The sequence below is a fragment of the Galeopterus variegatus genome, unplaced genomic scaffold (assembly GCF_000696425.1).
Source record: "Galeopterus variegatus unplaced genomic scaffold, G_variegatus-3.0.2 Scaffold939, whole genome shotgun sequence".
Taxonomy (NCBI): domain Eukaryota; kingdom Metazoa; phylum Chordata; class Mammalia; order Dermoptera; family Cynocephalidae; genus Galeopterus; species Galeopterus variegatus.
In genome coordinates this window covers 64999-87875 of record NW_007727050.1, presented here as the reverse complement: position 1 = coordinate 87875, position 22877 = coordinate 64999, and the positions used below count along the sequence as shown (strand labels likewise).

The following is a 22877-nucleotide window of genomic DNA, read 5'->3' as shown; positions in this document are numbered from 1 at the left end:
ACCCGCTGCTCTCCACGGGGTTTCTTAGCGGTTCCTGTGCAGGTGTTTTAGCATCTCTGCACCTGGAAAGTCTTCTGTTTGCCATATATTCCCTTAGCAGAATGCTAGGGATATATTTATTTATATTTATTTTTAAAAATCCCAAATCATTCGCGAGCACAATCGTCGTCTGCCCGGCTCTTGCCTTGCTCACCGCAGGCCTCTCCCACCCTGGGGCGGGGGCAGCCAGGGGAAGAGGCCCCTCCGTGGTTCCTTTATTGCAGACCACAAGTGGTCTTACGCTACCTAAGATGGCAGCAGAGACCAGGAGGTGACGTCGTTGTGCTCGTGGAGTCAGAGACAAAGCCAGGGCATTACCTCTTCTGGGGTGCAATTTTGGTTTCTGGGAGGCCCTTCTGACCGTTTTTTCTTGGCAGTTCCTAAGCCCCAGCGCTGCTGGGCAGCTGAGCAACCCCGGGTCTTCCCCACCTGCGCCGGGCACCTCTGGTGGTGGAGCCCCTGGGGCCAGCACTGGGGTGGGGCAGCGGGAGCAGGCAGAGGACACAGCCTGATGCTCCCAGGCCCTGCTGCCCCACAGCTCTGGGCACAAGCCCGGGGTCAGCACTTGCACGGGGCTTGCTGGGCAGCCTGTGTTTAGTTCTTGCATTTCAACTTTTAAGAACATCTAGAAAGCTTTTGTGGAGAATCTCTGGATCTCTGGGGATTTGAAGCCCCTCATGAGAAGTAGCACCGGGCTCCCTTCCCTAGATGGGACCACCTGTTCACTGGCTCCTCAGGATCCCACGGCCACCTCCCGGCCACTGGCGGCCTCTTCCCCCCAGCAAGCAGATAGCACCCGGAGGCTGGAGAAGCTCTTGGGTTGATCAGTTTACCGAGTGGGCTCTCAGGACCACTGGCTCATCCAGCACCCATGAAAGGTGGTCCTGGGCAGCCATGAGGACGGGGCCGTCACCCTGGAGGAGCTCCCAACCATCGGCGTCCTCCCCCTGCCCGCACAGCACCCCTGTGACAGGCAGGTGTCTTTCTGTTTTTCCCGGCAGCAGCGGCCGGACACGGGGGGTGTGGGCTGCTGGCTGTTCTGCAGGGAGCAACCCGCCTCGTCCTGCCCTGGGACAGCCAGCTGTGTGGGCAGCCCTGCACGGTGTTCCTTCCTGTCTTCAGCTGGTGGTTTGGGAGGAACCTGCCGGCCCGTGTCAATGAATGAAGTGCTGCTTGTGCTGCTCTGCTTTGTCACTTAGCCTCCTTCCCTGCACAGAAGTTTTCTTTTTCTCTGTGTCCCCTGTCATCAGTGTGGCCTGTTGGTGTGGTGGCCAGCGCCATCTGTTCCTCTGCGTGTTGGTGACCTGCCTCCAGTGAGCAGGCTGTATGGAGGAGGTGAGGTGCTGGGAAGTGCGGGCTCTGGGGTGTCTGTGACTCTGTGCACCTGGCAATGCACTTGCTGGAGCCCATCCACCCAGTCACAGGATGTCAGCAGCCTTCCATGGGATCGTCTCGGGAAAATCCACTGGGGCTGCAGCTGCTGCGCTCTCGTTACCATTTGGTTTGATTCAGCATGGATGGAATGTACCAGAGCTATGACCAGAGCAGATCTTGTTTGCAGGAGCTCGCAGGAGCGGTGCAGGAGTCTCGATCACCTCTCTCAAGCCCGCCTACACCTGTCTCCAGGCTGCACCGCTCAGGCAGCCTCGCTGCTCAGCTCTGCTCAAGGCGAGCCCTGGACCTCGTGCCAGAGCTGAAGCTGGCGGTGGCTGTGCTCCTGGCTCCAGCCGTGCCTGCAGGGCGAGGCATTGGCACGGTGTGCGAGAGGCACTTGGTGGCGTGTTAGAAGTTGGTCCTGGTAGTGTTCTTGGGGAGCGGCTCCTGCAGCTGATGAGGACCCGCTCTGGACCATGAGAGGCTGGACCATATGCTCCGGTGTCCCCATCCGCTCTGACCCACGAGGAGGATGAGGCAGCCTCTGGCAGAACAGCATGGTGGGCCATGTGTTCTTCCTGCATGCCGACCTGCATGTCCCTGTGGGCTGGCGAGAGGCTGCTCACAGCAGCACTGTCACCATCCACTGCCTTCCTGGGCCACTCAGGTCTATTCCAGCCACCTCTCTCCTCGATGACCAGTAGTGGGTTTTAGAATGGGGCCTGCTCCATCTCACCTTTGTAGCTATTGGTGCAGACCAGCAACTTGTGGCTGGCAAAGCAGTGGCATTCAGCAGACGTGGTTGCTGAGCTACCAAGCCCTGCCGGTGCCACGGCCCCACAGCAACTGAGCAGCAGGTGCAGTCTCGGGAGCAAAGTGGGAGGCTCGTTTCCTCAGTCTCTCCTGTTCCCGTTCTAATAATCAGACCTAATTCAAATAACATGTCAGCATTAGCACTCTCTGCACTGTTCCGAGGGCTCCAGGCTCTGGGATCTGGTAGGCAGCTCGGACATGGGACCAGAGGTGTCATCAGTGTGAGTCAGGACATGCAGACCCTACAGAAACAGGGCAGGGACACTGTGCACACCCAGGGCCATTGCCGCCCACCCCGCAACCTCCCACATGGTCCTCAGGCAGTTGTTAAGGACAGAGGCTACTGGGGGGAAAGGCCCATTTCTACCCTTGGGAACTGTGTTGGGCAGTGGAGGGGCAGGTGGCGGAAGTGTAACCAGGGTCCCAGGTGCCCAGGCCTGACCAGGGGAGCAGGAGGGCACAGATGAGAGGCCCATTTCTACCCTTGGGAACTGTGTTGGGCAGTGGAGGGGCAGGTGGAGGAAGTGTAACCAGGGTCCCAGGTGCCCAGGCCTGACCAGGGGAGCAGGAGGGCACAGATGAGGAGCGAGTGGTATTTCTGGGCCCACCAAGTAGGGCCTGTGTGTGTTCAATGGGAGAACCGACTGTGAACGTGACCACTGCAGTCTGAGAGGCTTTGAAGGTGTTTAGATCCCCCATTTCTTCCAGGTGTTTTCTCCTCTTGGCTTAAAGTTCCCTATATGTGAAACAGACAAGAAGTTCGTGGCTCTTTATTTTCCTTGCCAAGATTCTCCCTGCTTGCCCGAAGCCTGCCTGTGTGCACGTGTGTGCAAAGCGTCAGATCCTCATGGTGCGGTAGGCTCCAGGGCCGCCCCAGAGGGGAAGTCCCCATGTGTAGTGCCTTACCTCCGGGGATACGGACGCGTTTGTGCCCAAAAGCGTCTTTCTCTCAAGTCCATGGTGCCTTCATGGTGGGCTGCTGGCACTCACAGTATTGGAGTCTGGGAACATCTTCTCTGTGTGTGGATTTTTGTAAATAGGATGGGTCCACATATAAAGAGTGGCTTTGATTCGGGTTGGAGTCTGGGAACATCTCTGTGTGTGGATTTTTGTAAATAGGATGGGTCCACATATAAAGAGTGGCTTTGATTCGGGGATTATATTGATTTGGGGATTATATTGATTTGGTAACATTAAATGGGAGTTAAAAAAAATCCAAAGGCTCTGTAGTGAATTGTAAAGACTTTAATGACTTGTGCTGTGTAATGAACTAAAACCACTGTAATTTTGTACCATATGTGCCTTTCCATCCAATGACCAACAGCTTCTCAATAAAGCAGACGATTCCTGCTCATGTCTGAGGTGGGTCTTGTTGCTTTTCCCTCCCCCACCTGACACGGGCTCATTGCACTGTCCCCGCATGGCATGGACTTGTTCTCCGCAGTGGTGGCCTTTATGAGATTGAGACCAGAAGAGGGAGGTTCAGGGAACAGCAGCAGGACCCCCTGGCGCTTACCTCCCAACCATGAGCCACCAGCATGAACTGCTCGTGATTTGTACTAAAGAACCCAGGGAGGCCTCACTGGCTCCTTGGCCAGTCTTCCGTCCCCCATTTAGACTTCAGTCCCAATAGAAGTATTCTGGGGGCTTAGAGCCAAGATAGTAGAGCTTCTGGGCTAGCCAGGTGACAGTTGGCCTGGGAAGGGCCGCCCCAGCTCAGCTCCACCGTCTGCCTTGACCTACACCATAGACCCCACACTGGGCCACCCCCTGCCCCAAAATGGGGAGCAGAGGGCAGCTTCCCACTGCTGCAGAGGTGGGTAGATCCTGGGAGGTTCTGAAACAACATGTTTCAGGAAGGGAGGAGGCTTATGGCTGTGGCCGGCTGGCAGGGCCAGGTCCAATCCTGGTGGGCTGTGGAGCCCGATGGTAGTTTTGCTGGGCCCTGCTAGTCGGAGAGGTCAGCCTCCCGCAGACACCCATCTAGCTGAGTGCCCAGTGTGGGTCTGGAATGGTAGTGAGGATGGTGGGTCCAGCCTCTGAGCGGGAAAGCCGCCCAGGGTGCCTTTGTAGGCCTGTGGAGCCCCCGTCTTGGGGGTCACAGCCCAGCTCAGGGAGGGCCACGGTGGCCAGGGTGCTCCCCACAGGGACACAGACTTGCTCACCTTTTGTCTGATGTAAAGTACGCTTGCAAATGAGGGGCTGCAGCCACTCAGAGGCTGATGGGAGGTGGCCGTCCATCAGAGCACATCTTAGCAGGACTTGTTTATATCCATAAGTGGAGAAGAGTTCTCAGAGATAAGCACTGCCAGATAATGACAGGAATTTGGCAGCCAAGGCACTGCTCTGCTCTGAATGAGGCAGGAATCTGAATGTGGAGTTGATCTAGCTCCCAGGATAAATCTTATTTTTCAAGCTGCTACTCTCTTGCAATTCAATGAGGTGTCCTTTGTCTGTATAAGGCTGTGGGGTTTTTACAGTTGCCCAGACCCTGAAGTGGGCTCTAGTAGATGTCACATTCAGAAGGCTCATTCTCTCACTCGCTCATTGGGTCACTCAAGGAGCTTTGCATGCCTGGCCTGGCCTTGTGGAGTGACAGCACAGCAGGAGCAGGCTACCCTGGCAGGCTCCGTGCAGGTGGCACCCGGGAGGCTCCGTGCAGGTGGCGCAGGGCAAGCGGGCTGTGGCACTGAAGGCACAGTGGGCTTCTGCTCGGGCAGAAGTAGCAATTGGGGGCGGTTAGAGGAGTGTGGGGCAGTATGGTCCTCAGTATTGGGCCCTGCTCCTGCCACCACCTGTCCTACCTGCCTCTACTACGCAAGGTTGATAGGATTTGGGACAGCTTAAAATTTTGCATAGTTTTTCTAATTATGTATTTTGAGGTGAGAAAAAAGATGATTTACTTCTTAGGTTTTCACTACTGATGTGAGAGGGAAGCTTGGGCACTTTGTAAGTCTTGCTTAAGAATTTGACGCCAACCACTGGAAGGAAGCCTTTAAAGAAAACCAAACAACAAAGCTTCAGCTTTTTTCGTTTTTTGCTGCTAAAGGTGACCCCAGGAGAGACCGCTCTTTTAAGAATGCAAGGCTCAGGGTGCTGCCTGGAATGGGCAGGTGAGGCTGTGTGGACATGAGTTGTGTTCCCAGTGGGCAGGGAAACTGCTAGGCTCCTCAGGGATGCAGGGCGGCCAGGTCCTCACGTCCACGGTAAGGGGAGGGGTAGTTTGAGGGATTGGGGGCTCCTGGTGTCCAGGCAGCCCCCACACGGCACAGGCTGGAGGGCTGGGAGGTGCAATGCAGGGCTCTCCTGAGTTGGGTGTCCCTCCCTTACCAGGCAGTGTTCAGCTGCCCACGCGATCCTTCTCATGCATCTCTGCCCTCTGGGCTCCCCAATCCTTTTCAAAAGCACAAAGGGCCCAAGTTTGAAACCAGATCACTCCATCCCTTTGTTAGTGTCTGGCACTTCCCGAACGACTGTCTGATCCAAAGAATCGCAGCCAGTCTTTGTTCAGTTATACGTTTTATTCTCTAATAGGTACAATACTAAAATAAACACAAATTAAAAAAAAGTTTTATTAAAACAAAACTGTACAAAAAAGCAGTATACTACATTTTAATTACAGAACAGTCTACTGTCCAAAAGGCACTAATCCAGAATAGGAGATACGATGATACAGGACTCATTTGAACTATTTTAATCAATACAATAGAGCTCTTGTTTCTTTGACCATTTACATCTAGAAACAAGGGCTTTTTGCTACAGTCATTACACATTGTTATAAATATGAGTCCTACAGGTGAAGGTGCAGTATCCCTCTCCCTAGAGAAGGCTCGAGTCAAGAGGGACCCCCGTGGGGCTGGGAGGTGATGGGCCTGGGTACCTGGAGCTTGTCTTCTGGCCTGGCTACCAGGTGACTGCTTTCTGGCCATGGCTGGCAGCCACCCTAATTCCCTCTTGTATGTTAGCACCGGCAAAGTGGGTTCTGAGGTGCTTCGGGTCACGGGCTGGAGGTCTGGGTGATGAGGGTCAGCAGCTCAGCACAGGGGAGGTGTTTTGGTCACCTGATCTGAAAAAAGGCAGCAACTACTCTGGAGGGAAGCAGAGCCCAGGCACAGCCAGGGAGCCAGCCCTGTGCCAGGCAGAGCTGCCTGCTACTTTCCGGGCACACTTTTGGCCCAGAAATAAGAGGTCCTGTTCTTAAGTTCTGAGATACTCTGTGTCCCTTCCTAGTGGGCCCAGTGGAGGGTCTATATTAGACATCTGATCATCTTTTATTTTAGAAGCTGATTTCTACAAGTGGAATTTCCCTTCCCCAGAGGGAAGTCAAAAGGCAGTGACTGGCCTGGAGTGGGCCCACCACTCCCCTCCCTTCCCCCACCTCCGGACCATAAGCAGCTCCCGACTCTACCACAAGGCTCCGGCTCTGTTCACTTGTCCGTGTTCGAGGCAGTGACTGGCCTGGAGTGGGCCCACCACTCCCCTCCCTTCCCCCACCTCAGGACCATAAGCAGCTCCCGACTCTACCACAAGGCTCCGGCTCTGTTCACTTGTCCGTGTTCGGCAGCCCAGACAATGCTCTAAACCCCAGATCTCATTCTGTAAGGGGCTCTGGACTAAGGAAGAGAGATACTGCAGCTTTCCAAACAGCGTCATACACATATAAGACAAGACAGGCATCTTATGTTAACAAAAATAAGTAACAAAGAAATAGGATTAAACCAAGTCTCTTCTCACAGCATCCTATACTACATCCTCCTTCTGCTTAGCAGAAAATTGTACGTACACAAAAATACAAATACACAATTTTGTAGAACAGTCTGATTTTAATATATTTATATATATTTATATTTATATGAGTGGCAGGTTAGTTCATTATATAGAGCTTTTTGCACTTTTGGCTCATATGCAACAAGGCTTATAAATTCAGCTTTAGCTTTCATTCAGGTTTTATAGCTTTTGAACAACTGTTTTCACATTTAAAGCAGCATCCAATTTGCACTAGGAGTTGGTGGTGATTACAGGAAAGATGGAGTCAGGAGGGGTGGGGCGGGCAGGGTGGGTGGGGATGGGTATACATTCCAGTGTGTGTGGCAATGTAAGAAGGATTCCATGTGGACAGAATTTACCATGGTGGCCCCTTGAGGTAGACTGAACACCTTACAGCAGACTCAGACACAGGTGTGACTCGCCCTCAGGGACACATGGTGCACAAGATGGGGGACAGAGACCAAAGGAAACGCCAAAGGGAAACACACAGACTAAGACACACAACGGCCAAGGCAGGGAGGGTGCTCTGCCCCCAAGCCCCTCTGGCGGGGATCCTGCACAGCCCATCTTAGACACGTGACTATTTGGTGGATGCTAAATACTTGAGGCAATCCCAAGGCATCTGGTCCAGGTGTCTGATCAGACTACAGCTGTTTAACTCACTTCTCACTTTATAATGGGCTGCACCAGCTAGTTCCACCCCTGCCAGGAAGAGGAGAACCAGGCTGCATGTTATTCAGAACCAGAGGTCAGGGCTCAGCACTCTGTTGCTGCTGAGGCCTCAAGTCCAGGTAAAGGAGAAGGCACGAGGCTCTCAGGTGCCTCGAACTGCATCTCACCCTGTTCCCCCAGCAATGCACTCCTACATTCACTCTTCTCAGTCAGAAGAGGGTGACTGACAAGCACGTGTAAATCTGTAAAAACTCACATCTGGAGAACTGAGTGGCGTGTACTGCCGAGTCCGGTTTGGTGCACGTGCTCCAGAAAGCCCTCCTCCTTGTCCCACAGCAGTGTCCCACTGCTGCTCACTGCATCAGTGACTTCCTCCCCTGTCTCTCCAAGTCAGAGCTCCACTGGCAAACGTGCCCACACATGGCACACGTGAGTGCCCAGTGTTTGGGTTATTACCTTGTCTGAACAAAAATGCTGGATCATTAATGAAAATAAAGTGCCTGGGAATGGATTGTTCTATTTTGCAAAACCTTTTGATGCACCAACAAATAATCTGAGTGCTGCTTACTGATGTGAAACGAACAGACTGCAGCCACAAAATAATCTGTCGTACACCGACCATGTAATAAAGGCCCCATATTTAGGTCAGACTTAAATTACTTTAAAAAATAAGCAATCTCACACTCTTTCTCAAAGATGCACTTTTGCTTAATACCCTACCGATGACAGCCTTCCTGAGCCCTTGTGAGTGGACACCCAAGTCCCTCCAATCTAGGGAGAGGACACAGAGATGCAGCCAGGGTCCCAGGGACTCGTGAGTGCAAGGAAGTCAGCGTGCTTGGCAACTATGATTATTTGATGCTCTGCCCTCCTGGATCTAGATGCATCTTCCAACTGCTGACAAAGACAGATGTGGAATTCTGCTCTGAGGCTGTCTTGCTCTCCTGTCCCTTTGCTCGGTGTCTACTGAGATTTAGCTAAGCAGACTCCTTAAAATCCTCTGTGAACAGAGACTACAACCACTGAGCATATGAACAGAAATAGCCCTGCAGAAGAAACACAGGAGGACAGTGACAAAGCAGCCAACGTGGCTGTGAAGGTCACTCCCACCTGCTTGCCCTGTCAGTTGTTCTGCCTGCAGAACACCAGGGATGCTGGAGAGGGGCAGCCGGCCAGGTGCAGGGTGGGGAAGGACAGGGACAGGGCACAGGCTGACTCTCTGGCAGGTTCCAGAGGTCTGTAACTTGCTTAGGCACTTAAAAAACATAAATAAAACTTTATCCTGGAAAGGTACTGCATACCCAACATGACCATGACTGTGGAAGGGAGGGCGAGCCCAGGGGGAAATCAGAGAAGGCTGTGGGCTCTTCCAGGGGAGGCAAATACGATGTTCTTGGCATCTTTCTGCAGGGACAGTGTCCTTGCAGCCAGGGTGGGTCTGAAGAAACCAGTGAATGTGATGGCTCTTGGGCCACGGCCTCAGCCCAGCAGTGGCCTTTCTCGGTGAAACTCTGCAGCCCACCAAGGAGTGACCTGGGCAATGGCAGGTGTGGGAGGCCCGCATGCCTGCTCAAGAGACCTGCCACAGGGCCAGGGAAGGGTAGGCCGCACGGCCTGGCTTTATAGGGCCAATGTGCAGAAACTACTAGGAAAAGAGGCCTTCAGAGAGTGGTGTTCTGGCAAAACCACACTGCAGCCAGAAGAAGTCCTGCCAGAAATGCCAATGCTGGGAAAAAAAGGCTCCACCCCCACCCACCCCAAGAACTTTGGTTTCAGTTGTGTGGTGCCCACTTTCAGAGATGCACGGTTAAGGGCTCGCTGGTTCTAACACAGGGAAATGTGGTCTCAAGGCAAACAGCAACAGTGCTGCCTGGGGCCCAGGGCTCGCTGTCTCCACCCAGCTCTGCCATGCACGCCCGCCCCACCCCGCCCCCAGATCGGCGCACCAACAAGCTCAAAGTCTTGCCACCATTGTGGCTGCTGTTCCCGTGACATAGCACTAGGCCGTTCTGTGTTCCAGTTCAGTAGCTTCAGTTGCACGCCCGCCCCACCCCGCCCCCAGATCAGCGCACCAACAAGCTCAAAGTCTTGCCACCATCGTGGCTGCTGTTCCCGTGACATAGCACTAGGCCGTTCTGTGTTCCAGTTCAGTAGCTTCAGTGAATGATGGAGCAGAAAGATGACCCTCCCAAGTTTATGCTGGGCCCTTAGTTCCAGGAAAGCAACAGAGGGAGGTTTGTGTGCTCAAAGCCACAGAACAAGACTGAAATTGAGACTCGACCTGGTGTGATGGGAGGCTGAAAGGTCCTAAAAGGATGGGTGAAACGCAACACACAAGTCTGTGACCTGCCCCTGCCATGCACGCGACGCACCTGTGACAATCGCAGGCTCCCAGTCCAAAATCTCATTGGCACTCCAGCCACCACCAGAGCTGCATGATCTGGACCAGTGCCAAAATGAAAGGCACACATACCCTTTTCCCTCCAAATTAAAGTTTTCTGGGGAGTGGGGTGGATAATAAAGCCCCATTAGCTAGCTCATGTAACAATGTACATTATGGGGACCAGCCATTCTACCCAGTCACCCTGTAGCTTCTCCTGTAGGGACCACTCCACAGCTGTGGCTGTGCTCCTGTGGTGGCTTCCCTCTCTGGGGCTTCAAGGGTACCATGACATGACAGAGCAGATAGAAGAGACAATGACAGAAACAATCCCCAAGAGAAGCACTTATTTTTGCAAGGAAAAGAGCTAGGAAAGGGGAAAGGGAAGAAACAGACTGTTGAGTCCTCAGGGCAGCTTGGTCCCTGTTCAGCATCCCTGACCAGCAGTCACTGGGTCTGTACATGAACCATGGCAGGACAGGAACTGGACCTCTGCCCCAGGCAGCTCACTCCTTTGCTGAATTCTGGACACTAGCAAGTTCCTATGCTGAACCTAGATCTGGACTTGTCTCCATGCACCTGCTATTTACTGGCCAGTGAAAGCTCCTGAGGAGCCAGGGAGGCCCAGGGCAGGGTGGATACTGATGCACTACCAGGACACCAGCACCTCTGATCTCCACAACATCCTCCCTCCCCCCAGTGGTGAATGATGGAGGGAACAGCAGGTGGAGGGGATGGCATGGCAAAACACTTCTACACACAAGCGGAATGCCTGAAAGTAAGACATCAAAAAGTGCTACAAGAGCTGAATTGAGAGAAAACAGGAACATGAGAGATTTTCGCATTCTCTGCCCTCACTGAGCAGCAGGCAAGGCATGCTGGCAAGTTCTAGTCCAGCACTCAGATGTGCACTGCACTTCTGTCACCGTCACTGACCAAGAGGAAGACTAAGGGCAGGGGCTGTGGTGTCTCAGTGCTCATCAGGACGCGGCCTAGCATCAGAGGGAGCTCAGTTCACAGAGATGACAGCAACAGCACGGTGCACCTGTGAGACTGTCCAGCGCTGTCCCTTGGGAAAGTGGAACAGGTAGTGTGCAGTGACTTCAGCCAGGGCACTGACAGGCAGACTGTCCCATGAGGTCCACTCTGATTAACACCCCACTACAAGGAAAGAAGTGGCAGAGTCCTTGAGGTGATGTGTTCCACACGGGGCCTGTGACTCGCCAAGTGCTCAGATGTGGTACGAGCTTAGTTAACATCGGCTACTGTGAGGACGGGCCCTGAACACTCGGGAGGTCTGTATGTCTGTCTCCTGCAGTATTACGACTTAGAATGGGGGCATCTTTACTCCAGTTTCTTACAAGATTAACTTCTGACATTTTCTTCCAAAAATGCATATTTCATGGGTAAGCGTTACCTATATTTTCACTGACTGTGATACATAGGGTGGTTTTTTTTTTTGGTTGGGGAAAGGGGTGGGGATTGCTGTTGGTAAAGGAATATTTGATGCATATTTCATGGGTAAGCGTTACCTATATTTTCACTGACTGTGATACATGGGGTGGTTTTTTTTTTTGGTTGGGGAAAGGGGTGGGGATTGCTGTTGGTAAAGGAATATTTGTATAGGGTTTTGTGAATCACCAAAGCAGCCTTTGGGAACATCTGGGAAGAGAAATGTCTCTCCAACACCAGTTCACTTTCAGTAACACCATGCCTGAAGCAGCACACCTACTACTTTGATCCCCACGACAGCAGATTATGTCAGAAGATTTCAACTGCGCTAATTCTATTTTCTTTGAATGTAAGCAGATAATCAGAATAATGTTCTGCTGGCTGTTTTAATGCATGTCTCTCAAATCACAGATTTAGACTCAGCTAGCCAGTTTTCAGAATCTCTAATCTTATGACAGATTCTAAATTCTAACGGACAGGGTTATCTTTCAGCAGCTGGGAAAATAAGAAAAGGGATGCTCTGCTCTTTGGGGTGATAAATCCATAACCATTCCAAGTGTCATAAAGACTGACAGGATCCCAAAGAAAACAGCCTCAGTGACCGCACATACATCTTGAATGCAGGCGTGCAACGGGGGCTGGGCTTAAGGTAAGGCTGCTTTTAGATCTTCCAGGAGAAGCACTGAGTGAAACCTTTCACAGGAGTTTTTCCTGACCCAGCCCTGCTACTACACATTTCACTGTAGGTATTTTGGGTGGAACAAAAATAAAAGTAAAGGAATCCCCAGGCATAAGAACCTTTTCCTAAATTCTCTAGGTGTGTGTTGGGGTGGGGGTGTGTGTGGAGAGGACAGTTACAAATGAGCAGCTCACCTCCGCATTCTCATGAAACTGAATTGTAACTAGCATTTTGGCTAGGTTAGGACTCCTGCTATGTGAAGGTGGGGATGGAGTCGGGTGAGGGGGAATTATACAGGGAGAAGCAGCAAAATAGGAAAAGCTGTGTTTTCTTTAGTGGCTACTAGCCAATCCTGGAGTGTCTAGGCTTGAAAAAGGAAAGGGCTCATCGAACCAGGCCCACCCAGCACAACCATAAACCTCACAGGAACAAAACTGCTCGTGCAAGGCTATTTGGCACCATGCTGGGTGCTGGTATCTTGCAGACTCATTCTTGATCACATAATTCAATAAAGACTTCTGCAAGTGAGCAGGGTGGGAACCAAGCAAAGCATATTCTAGAGAAAGGCTAGTTAGTGACTCAGCAGCTCCTATCCATGGACGCCTCGGATGAGAAGAGTAGGGACCGTGTGGGGCATTGAGACATCAGGATGCCCAGGGGTACAGGGCGCACAGAGGAGACAGCAGAGGAGATGGACCTAGAAGTGCCAGGGAGACAATCACACTGGCAAAACCAAGCCACGGGGCTCCGGACAATAGAGGTGGTGGTAGCTGTGTGCCAGTGATGTAAGAAGCACTGGGCACACCTGTGTCCTCCTGCTCCTGTAACTTCAGAGCCCTGCGAGTACCAGCACCCCATCATGCCACACAGGTGCTTAAGGCCCGTATTAAATTATGTGTGTTTCTGCCCTGCTGTCTGCTCTAGATCTTATCACTCATGAGGAAAACTCTGTTCAACTCTTTGTAAACGTGTTTGGTAAATACTTTCTGATAGTGATGACAATGGAAATATTAAGTAACCAAGGAAAACTCTGAAAATCCTAGGGAGCTCCGTAAGCAGCAAACAGCAAGTCAGGCCAACCAGGTGCCTGGCTGGCCAGCAAGTGGGACAGAGTGATCTGGAGGCCTGGTCACAGGCTGACTCAATTTAGGATTCTGACTGTGGTCTCTGCACAAGGTGGAGCAGGTTGCAACTGGAAGTGAGAGAAGTCTCAAGTAACCTAGAAGTCAAGTGGGGAGCAATAATCAAAGGCTTCCATTCTGAAGTTGAAATGACTCCAAATCCTTCTCCTTCACTTAGAGAACATGAACACCATGTCATTATTTTAGTTTACTGAGTTGCTGTTCCAAATGTTCTCGGGAGCATCAGTGCTAAAAGGGAACAGGAGATGGGAGCTCTGCCATTTTCAGTCACATAAAGCACAGAAATCCTTTTAATTATGACCATGCCAATCTACATCCTGCTAAAACAGCTAATTACATGTCAGGAGGACACTCAGTCATTCAGAACAATTGCCATTATACTTTTATATATTCATTCTATGCCACCCCCCTCAATTACCATGGTTACAATTTGAAAAGATCCAGCCGAACCTTCGTTTGATCACAGCACACCAATGTGGGTCTGAGAGTTAATTATGGCCATGTGGAGCCACTCCTATTTCAAAGACAGAAGAAAAAATGAAAACGGAGTCAAGGGAGCTGGCAACCCCAGATTTCCCAAGTGCGAGCCGGGCTGCATGTGCAACGCCTGCCTGCTGCCCGTGCAGCTGCGCAGAGGGGTTGGACACGCGCGGATGCCGCCGTCCAGACTGGGGCAAACCAGTGAGAGGTGTGCCTGTGTGCGGGTGTCAGGACAGGAGAAAGGCGGCACTCCCCACAGAAGCACCCTGCTGTTGGGGGTGCGGTTGGGGAGCTGGCTGATGAGATCATGGGTGTGGAATGCAGTCACCTGTCAAGTGGTGAGAAAATGCCAGTCAGACTTCACATAAATGGAATCAACTAGAGTGAGTTCTGCCCCAACGTCGCAAGAGAACGGTAAGCAGGCAGCACATCTCCCATGCTGGTGAGCTCAGAGGGTTGTGGCCAAAGGTCCCTCACTGTCCCCTCCCTCCCTTCCCCTCTTGATGGCAAGAGAAAGCCAGTGCCATGAGAAGTGGGCCCCTACGATCCCAGCCACCGCCTGTCCGCCCTTCCCCTCCTCACCAAGCAATAGTGGAACCAACACAGAAACGGCTCGGTTAACACAATTCTAGCTTTTGAACGTACATAGCTATAAAGAGTTGGATTTCAGAGATAAGGGCGTCGACCATCGGCCCTGTAAGACAGCAGAAGCAATAGCTTATCACTTTCAGCTTATACATAAAGAGAACTAAGAACAGCCTCTCTGAACACACCTGTTTATGACAGAGGAGTTTCTGTAATCAGAAAACTGACTTCTTGCTTATTGTATTTAAAAAGACTTTCCTACCAGGTTAGTGTGGTAGTTCTCTTGATAGCAGAAGGGAAATCTTTCTTCATCTTTGAAACCAAGAGTGGATAATAAAGGAGACTGTATTACAGCAGAGAAAAGGCCTCTGCTTCGATGGCATGTCCATGACATCCACAGAGGTAACCTGGCCATTCACAGTTGCCTCCCCTGGAAATCTTCCCCTCTCATTAGGGTACAGTACCTGTACACCGGGTGGCTCAGGTATCCTTAGGGAATATAAACCAGACGACATGGAAGTGAAGAAACGGTAGAGGGTTTCCAGGGCATGTGGCTCAGTTTGCCCAGTTCAATATGGCTGACAAGCAATCCCAATCCTGAGTAAACACCCTTGCTATTTGGAGCACAAACAGAAAAGGAATGCTTTACGTGTACGGTTCCCACCCCTGCCCCAGTGCACCCCACCCCAATCCCGCAACCCCCAAGATACCACCAGTGAGAGTTGGTCAATGGGCCCAACGTTCACTTGGGAAATCTTGAGAAATAAATCCGGCTCAGTAAAGCTATAAATGAATTTGGCTGGTCTCAACGCAGCCCCAATGAATACAGTAGTAAAGCATTACTAATAATCACAATAACAAAATGACAACATCTATCACCACTCTGACATAAGATTTAAATCACAGAGATTAACACAGAAACCAATGCACAATGTAGGTCAGGGCTATTCAATGTAGAGTGCTACTGAGCCCAAGATCATCAACAACAAGAAAAATTATTGCCTAAGAATCTGTTGAGACTCACTGGGAAAAAAATACTGTGGTTGTTCTCTGAACAACAGGAGACAAAAAGCAATTTTAAAAGGCAGAGCCACAAGTAGAATGGGAAGACGGCTTCTCACCAAACCCTTCTTGAGACCAAAGGGAGAGTAAGGACTTGTAGTTCACATTTTTAGGAGGGGGTGGGGACCATTTGTGGAAAAGGATTATTTCCACTGCATGGTCAGAGATAATGTAGCTGGTCAGTGGAATATGTAGCTGGTCAAGACAGGAAGGAGTGTGTGTTAAGAGAGGGACCACGCCCATCTACTCTGCCTGCAGTTGGAAGATAAATTTCAGCAAAGACCACGACTTAGTGGTGGGACACAGAGGACAATGGAAGAGGAGCTGTTCACAGATGGAGAGGATGAGGCTGGAGATTCCTGTTAGATCCAAGTCTATTTATACATGGTGTCTGATGGTTAGCATCTAAGAGGGGAGTTTTAAAGTCAACATTTCCTCATGACGAAGGCAAAAAGGGAGAACCAAAATGGTATCTTCACAGTTGTCTCCTTTGAGGTAAAAATACATCTCAATATCTGGACCGACAAGGTACTATGACCACTGAATTTCCTGCCGTCATAAACCTACCAGGAACTGGAGTACTGGACTTGCATACTTCAGTAGTAATGAGCTTCTCTCTCACTCATGTCTCTTCAGGTGATCACCTCTACCGAGCTGGGGTGAAGTGTGGCTTTAAGGGGACTCTATGCCTCCCTTCTTCCTGTGAAGGGACATGGGAACGTGTGTGTGTGGGGGCAGTGGGGGGGTACTGTCCCCCCAATAAGTGTGAGAATTGTACAGAATCCATAGGTAGGTGGAAGGTAACTACCAACCACTTAAAGGCTGACATTGTGAACACAACTGCCTTAAGGGGTACTCCAACAGTATAAGCTTTCCTGAAATAAATAGAAGTCTCAGATAAGAGTGTACTGAAGGCCTCCCCTGGCCTTCATTCGATGTTAGGGTTATCAACAGATAGAAATCTCATTAAGATGGTCCATCCTTAAAAGGTCCCTACGTAAGGTGTTTTAAGAAGGGTCAGAAGTTTACCCATCTGACCATAGTAATTCAATTAAAGTGTTATTTAAAAATTAACAGGAGACAGTTGGCAACTTTCCCCTCATCCCACACTTTTAAAAAGTCTTCCTCAACCAGGAAGGGACAGCCCCTGGAAGAGTACTCTGGGGCTTGCAGAAGAGTAGAATGGAGTGAGGGAGAGGGACAGAGCAACCCAAAAGCATGGAGAATGGCTTTTAAGACCCTCCCTATGTCCCCTTCAGTGGCAGAACAGTTTAGGGTTTCTATTTTAAAACCACCTCTAAAACCTGAAAAAGCTTAAGAAAGAAATTTACTATCCAAAGATACTAGAAATGAAACAGTGGCAGCTCCACGTGCCACTATAAGAACTAAGGCTGCCTGGATGAGAAGGCAGAATAGAACCTGGGACCAATGGGAAACTGATGGCAGATTTACATCTAGACCCCAAAGCAGAAGTCATATGTAAGGCAGTGAGTCTTAAGAGCAGGCCAGCAGTCTTCTCTAACTACGGGAAGAACTGTGGGTCAAAGATTCCTTCCTCCTGTCTCCACCAACACAGGCAGGAACATTCTCTTAGTGTTACCACACTGCCAGATGGGGCCTGGCACTGCCTTCATGGATACAAACTCTCCTTTATTCTCTGAAGCTTTCTCCTTCCTTAAAGGTCTTAAAACAATGAAACCTAGCCCTTCTGTGGCTATGATTGCATTTCTTTAGAAAGTGCAGCTGTCTCAACAGTTTGAGTCTGTTCCTTTAAAAAGACCAGCAAGAACAGATGATACTAGCAATCCCATCATAAAGAAGCTATCAATTATAATATAATCTCCTGACAATAAATCATGGATGTGGCTTGTCAGAGGGTATATTTTTTTCTCTCTCCTTGTTTTTTCTGATTCAACTAAGAATAAGCAGACAAAATTCCACCAAAATGGAAAGATACAATATTTTATATTTCTTCTAAGTAAAATAAAAGGAAAGAAAGATAACACAATCTCCTAATTGAAATAAAAAGTCAAATAAACCAAGAAAAAACATGAGCCCGGGAAGAGGGATGGAATCATTCCTGAGAATAACAAATGCTACTCTTGAATTTATTGGTTCAAGTAATACAGTAAAAAAGAGAAAATTACTCTGTTTTACTTCAGTTCTTGGAGCTGGAAAAGGTACACTTTCCCCCCTGAAATCCATGGATGAGCAGGACCAGGCCCTGTCTCTATAGCTCTTTAAAGTTACAGACAGATATAAGGTGGCACTTTCATGTCCTCTCCAAGACTTTTCCTCACACTTATGTGAGCAGGATTAATAGATAAGAAGGTGATTTACCAGTGTGCGCCTTCAGTGGAGTGAGACCAGCTAAAAACTGGCAGATATTCAATATCTCACCAATGAGAAAGGTCAGGAAGTCTCCCTCTTTCTCTCTCTCAACAGTTTTAAGTGGGGAGAGGGGTGAAGAGGTCAGGAAATGGCACCTTCCTTCTACCTTAGAAATTGTTTCCAGGTAATGGACAGACAGAAGCCCTGTTCAATGGCCATCCCTGTATTCCCCTTGAAACAAGGCTTTATTATGCGCAGAAAAGTGAGGTGGAATGAGGCAGAAAATATACAGCAGTTGTGACTCTCACACATACCCTATGCTGCTATGCTGAAAGCTGTTTCCTCTTACCCACAGTGACAGTGTGTCATTTAATCAGGATGTCAAGAGATCATTTTCATACAAGGCCAGCAGATGTAATTTTCTTTGATGCATGAATAGTTCATCATTTTGCTACTAGATGACAAGGTGATCACAGGGTGACTTTATAACGCAAGTTCACTGTTTGGTATTTTGAGTTCTCAAAATGAAAAAAAAAGATTTATCAAATATAAATATCTTTAAAAAGTAACAAAAGTGCTACATATGTGATCAAGGAAAAAAATTACATTAGTTACTGCCGCTTAAAGTAGATTAAACTTTACAAATATTACCACATCCGTTATCAATATGGCTTCCAATTATTAAATAAATTGCCTGTAACAATATAGCTTTTCACACCTCTACAAGGACAGAATACAGAGAACACCAAAGCAGTCACATCCTGTTGTATCTCACACACCCACAAGATAAGTGGTAAATGTCCCCTGCTTTTTTCCGCTCCTATTTAGGCAAGTGTTTGCATCGCTGATAGTCGGTCAACATAATCCCACTACAAAGCCCTCTATCGGCCTCTCAGATTGAGGGGGCTTCAGTTAATGGATACAAAGACTGTAATTCTTTCACTCATTTTTGACCTTAGCTCCATCCTTGAAAGACTTTGTTTGGTAGCAGGGAAAGGGAACACGACAGGAGGCAAAGCAGCTTCCTCGATGACCTGCAGAACTTTTGCAGGCAGGCACTGATAACTGCTGCGGAATGTACAGCGGTGCCAAGTGCGGGATTTGGCATCCATCAGACATTCAGCTCATACTGTTTTCCAATGCTCTCAAGCTGGGGTTGTTTCTTATGACTTTTGTTTTTTGTCTTTTTTTTTTTTTTTTAATCATGGTCCCAAAGGCAGTATTTTATCTGCTAAGTCACACAGCTTGTGAGAAGAAAGGATATCTGTGTCAGGCATGTTAACATCAACCAAAATCTGAGATCGAGTTTTTCCATTGACATTCTTAGCACAGCACCCAAAGAAGTATAATCTAGCCACAGTGTGACTGTAACGAGGCACGGCTTATTGCAGCTGGAATCGGTTATTCTCATGCTGAGGTGGGGATTCTAGTGTTCCTTTTATGCTGTGGATACTCCCCAAATGGTGTCTGTCAATCCTGTGCCACTACCTCAGCTTGCTCCTATCAGTCTTGGGGAAGAAAGGGGGTAGACTAGTGTTACATGAATCTAAAGGTACCCGAGATTTTATGTGTAGCCTAAGATTTGAGAACTGAGGGCTATATAGATACCTGGAAGCACTTTCTTGGAATGAAAGACAGAGCAGCAAGATGTCCTAGCCTTGGGGGTGGGGGAGGGAAGTCTGGTTGGCCGCTGGTTACTAGTTACTGGGAATTAATACTGAGAGTATATGCAAAGGCTGAGGCACCATGCCATCTTCACACAACAAGACCCTAACACTACCCGACACACGAGAAATTGTGAGTTAAACTGTAAGAACACATGGTAAGGACCGAGGAAAGTCCGCTAAGGTGCTACATCTAAACTAAGTTAACTAGTCATGGTTAGCCCTCCCTGATCAGTCATCATCCAGGGCCTCTGTCTTGATTTCATTGGCTCCTTGTCGGGCCAATGCCAAGATGGTATGGTTGACTGCTGCCATTTCCACGGCTAATGAGATGGGGTCTTGGTGGTCACTGTGGCTCGTGCTGTCATCCTAGATATGCAGAAATAAGAAACGGATGTTATTAGTGGAGGAGTGTGATTCTGCAGCTCACAGGAAGGCATGCTGGGGTGCGAGGAGGCCAAACTGCCATGGGAGGAAACAGTGGGGGAGGGTCTCATGACAGAGGAGAGGTGGACTATATTTAAGTAGACACTGAATGGAAATAGGTCCAGAGACTCTCAGTTGGCACTTTTACAATCCAACACATAAAAGGCAATAAACATGTTTTTTCTCGTTGAGAATTTTAATCATTCTATCAGAAAGATTGCTGCTGCTGCTGATCACACCTGTAGCGACTGACATAAAACCAATAATTTGGATTTTTGTGTTTGCAACAAATACAGCACTAATCATTGAAGGTCACAGTAGTGAGCTATTAAATTCCAGATTTCTATTCTTACAAACAGATTATGAGAATTCATGGTACTGCTCTACTGAACTGAGAAAACTAGACAAAACTTAACATGACAGACACGAACATCTTCGAGATAAAAATGAATTTTTGTAAAAAAAAGAAAAAAAAAGTTCTCAATTCCAACAGGACAAAACTGTCACCACTGGAAATGGCTATGGGAGGAAGTTGCAGAGCTCTCCGGAGGAGGCAGCTGTGTCGGGGAGTGTGGAGCTCTCATCCTGCACAGCTCAGCATGTTAAACAAAGCTGCGAAGGAGAAGACTGGCATTGCAGGATGTACTTCAGGCAATGAAGACGTTGTTACGAAGAAGGGGCACGTTTCGCACCTAACACATCTTCAGAGGAACGCTGTATCAAAGAGCTTTGGAAAGGGTAAGACGCTTAGGGAAAAAAGCGTCTGGGATTTGCTGCCCTCCGGGCATCTGTAAAAAAAAGATGGAAACAATCCATATACTGGTTGGTTGAAAAATAAGAGGAATGTTCCCAACTAGAAAGACTTACAGAACATCCTCTGAGTAAAAGGTGGGGCTGTGATTTGGAGTCCTAAAGGGAAAAAGGTAACCCTTGGGAAGTGTGGGCATTATTGCTTCATTCTGATTTTCACAGATTGGTTTCGGAATTTGAAAAGAGATCAGCGCAGAATCGCATGCACTCTGGGAGTGTCTGTGTTCAAGCTGCTAAACAGAGGCCAGGGAGGAGGAAGAACATGGAAGACAGTATTTACAAACCGGCCAGTGGGTGAGGAAAAGGTGTAGACCTTGCAGGAAAAAGAAATTTTCTTGCTTTGGTCTAGGGGAAGGAACCATATGTTCTCTGCATATTCCAAATAGAAATGAAAATTAAATCCTATAAAAATTTTAATGATATGTCAACACACACAAGGGGGGAACAACCCCCCACAGTCTTAGTTACTGAATTATTCCATGCAGTGACTACAGTTAAATACATCTTTTTCCAAGCAATGCAAAATAAATGGGGGCGAGGTGAGAGGACATGCAGGTATTGCATTTATGAGAGGATGCATGTGTCAATGTGCCGGAGAGACTCCGGAAGAACCACTCCTTTGGGCACGAGGGTTCCCACTTTGATGGGGCTGGAGTGGATAGGGCCTTCCATTGTGCCCTGCAACGGTATGTGTTAGGCGTGGGTCACGGCTGCCCGCTGCCCCTAGTACTTCTCGAACACTGAGTGTATGTGGTGAATGGTGTAACTTGCTTGTTTGGGTCAGATCCTCCTCTCTTCTTCTACCTTCTCTGCTTCTCTGCCTCCCTCTGAACTTCTTCCCTCCTCCTCCTCCCCATTGCGTACTTGCCAAGTATCCTGTTGTATGACAATAAATCCATGGGGGTGAATAACGATTTCTCACAAATTCAACAGGACAACTGAATCTTACCACATTCCTTTCAAATTACATGAAAATCTAACTAGACACATGAGCAGAGTGGAGGGACATTCACTTTTCCCTCCCCCACCCCGTAGAGCCACACCCACAGAACTGAGCTGTCATACTATCCCGCCACTTGGTCACTAAGCACCTCTGCCTGGTTGCTCACCTGCTCAGAGTAGTCGTTCCCATCGACATCATCGCTGTTGGAATGGCCTCCTGGACTCTGTACATCTATCCCATGACTCTCCAGGATTGCTGCTTCTTCGAAAAAAGCAAATAGATCCCTAAATTACCGGCTACCTTATCATAATGACTGAAACATTGAATTAATTTTTGTATTGAGGAAATTAGAATATAATTAAACAATAACCTATATTCCTCTGTATTTTGTTTCTTTTAAACTGCAGATGGATGAAATTCAAGTACATGTAGATCACGGGAGGTACACATTTGCCTTTCTGGAGTCCCTGCTGCTATGCATATTAAGTTTAAGACATTAACTGTAGGATACTTCATAAATACTTGCTAACTAAATAGCTCTCCTTGGAGTTCTATAAAGCATTTGAGAATTGTAATGATGAAAAGGAAGTATATTTATAAATGAAATGCAATTTCAGAAGCTTAAGACCAATCCCCCACCCCAATCTCATCAATTCAAATTTCTTTTTTTACTATAGTTTTGAATGGGGGAAAAAAACCTTTATTTCTTCCTTGTTTAGTTGTATTCGTAGTTCCCCCTGGGGCAGTTTTAACATTTCCTTTTTTCCCCCTAACTTTATCAAGGTATAAATGACAAATAAAAATCGTACATATTTATGGTACAATGTGATGTTTTGATATGTGCATACATTGTGAAATGATTAAATCAAGAGTTCAAATTTCTTAAATGCTCTTTATCTGTTTTTTGCTGTATTCCTTTTCTGTTAAGTCTCTTTCATTCTGATTTTGTTAATCAGGTGTTTCCTACTAAGTCATAGCCTGGTAATAATAAAGGAGCACAGGTTATCACATTTCCTCTCTCAAGACCCTACCAATATCTTTAATGTGTACCACAGGAGTAATCAATTGCTTAGGTGTCATGTCTAATTCTGTATTCTAAAACATTAAGAACAATGGGTTTTATAAGAAAACAATGTCAGGGCCGGCCCGGTGGCGCACTGCTATAGTGGTGCGGCTTGGGAAGCGCGGTGGCGCCCCCGCCGAGGGTTCGGATCCCACATACAGACCGGCCGCTCACTGGCTGAGTGAGGTGTGGGGG

The 22877-nt window shown here is 48.6% G+C and overlaps 1 protein-coding gene and 3 long non-coding RNA genes across 4 annotated transcripts in view; 2 read left to right on the top strand and 2 right to left on the bottom strand.

The window, feature by feature from the left end:
* The first annotated feature begins 3210 nt into the window (after positions 1-3210).
* LOC103591206 lies at positions 3211-3580 on the top strand. Its single transcript, XR_550556.1, has 2 exons — positions 3211-3277; positions 3357-3580. It is a non-coding gene; the product is annotated as an uncharacterized LOC103591206 (long non-coding RNA).
* Positions 3581-5728: 2148 nt separating this feature from the next.
* LOC103591204 lies at positions 5729-6763 on the bottom strand. The gene is made up of 2 exons (XR_550554.1): positions 6685-6763; positions 5729-6568 (listed from the first exon to the last, which is right to left on the bottom strand). It is a non-coding gene; the product is annotated as an uncharacterized LOC103591204 (long non-coding RNA).
* On the top strand, positions 6515-7736 carry LOC103591205. The gene is made up of 2 exons (XR_550555.1): positions 6515-6556; positions 6673-7736. It is a non-coding gene; the product is annotated as an uncharacterized LOC103591205 (long non-coding RNA).
* Positions 7737-18126: 10390 nt separating this feature from the next.
* Positions 18127-22877, bottom strand: part of LOC103591207 (homeobox-containing protein 1) — a gene marked incomplete at its 5' end in the record, with an annotated part of 58870 nt that continues 54119 nt past the window's right edge. Inside the window, 2 exons of the mRNA XM_008573607.1 lie at positions 18127-19809; positions 21786-21880. Coding sequence (XP_008571829.1) covers positions 19672-19809; positions 21786-21880 — 233 coding nt within the window. The remainder of the gene's footprint in view (positions 19810-21785; positions 21881-22877) is intronic.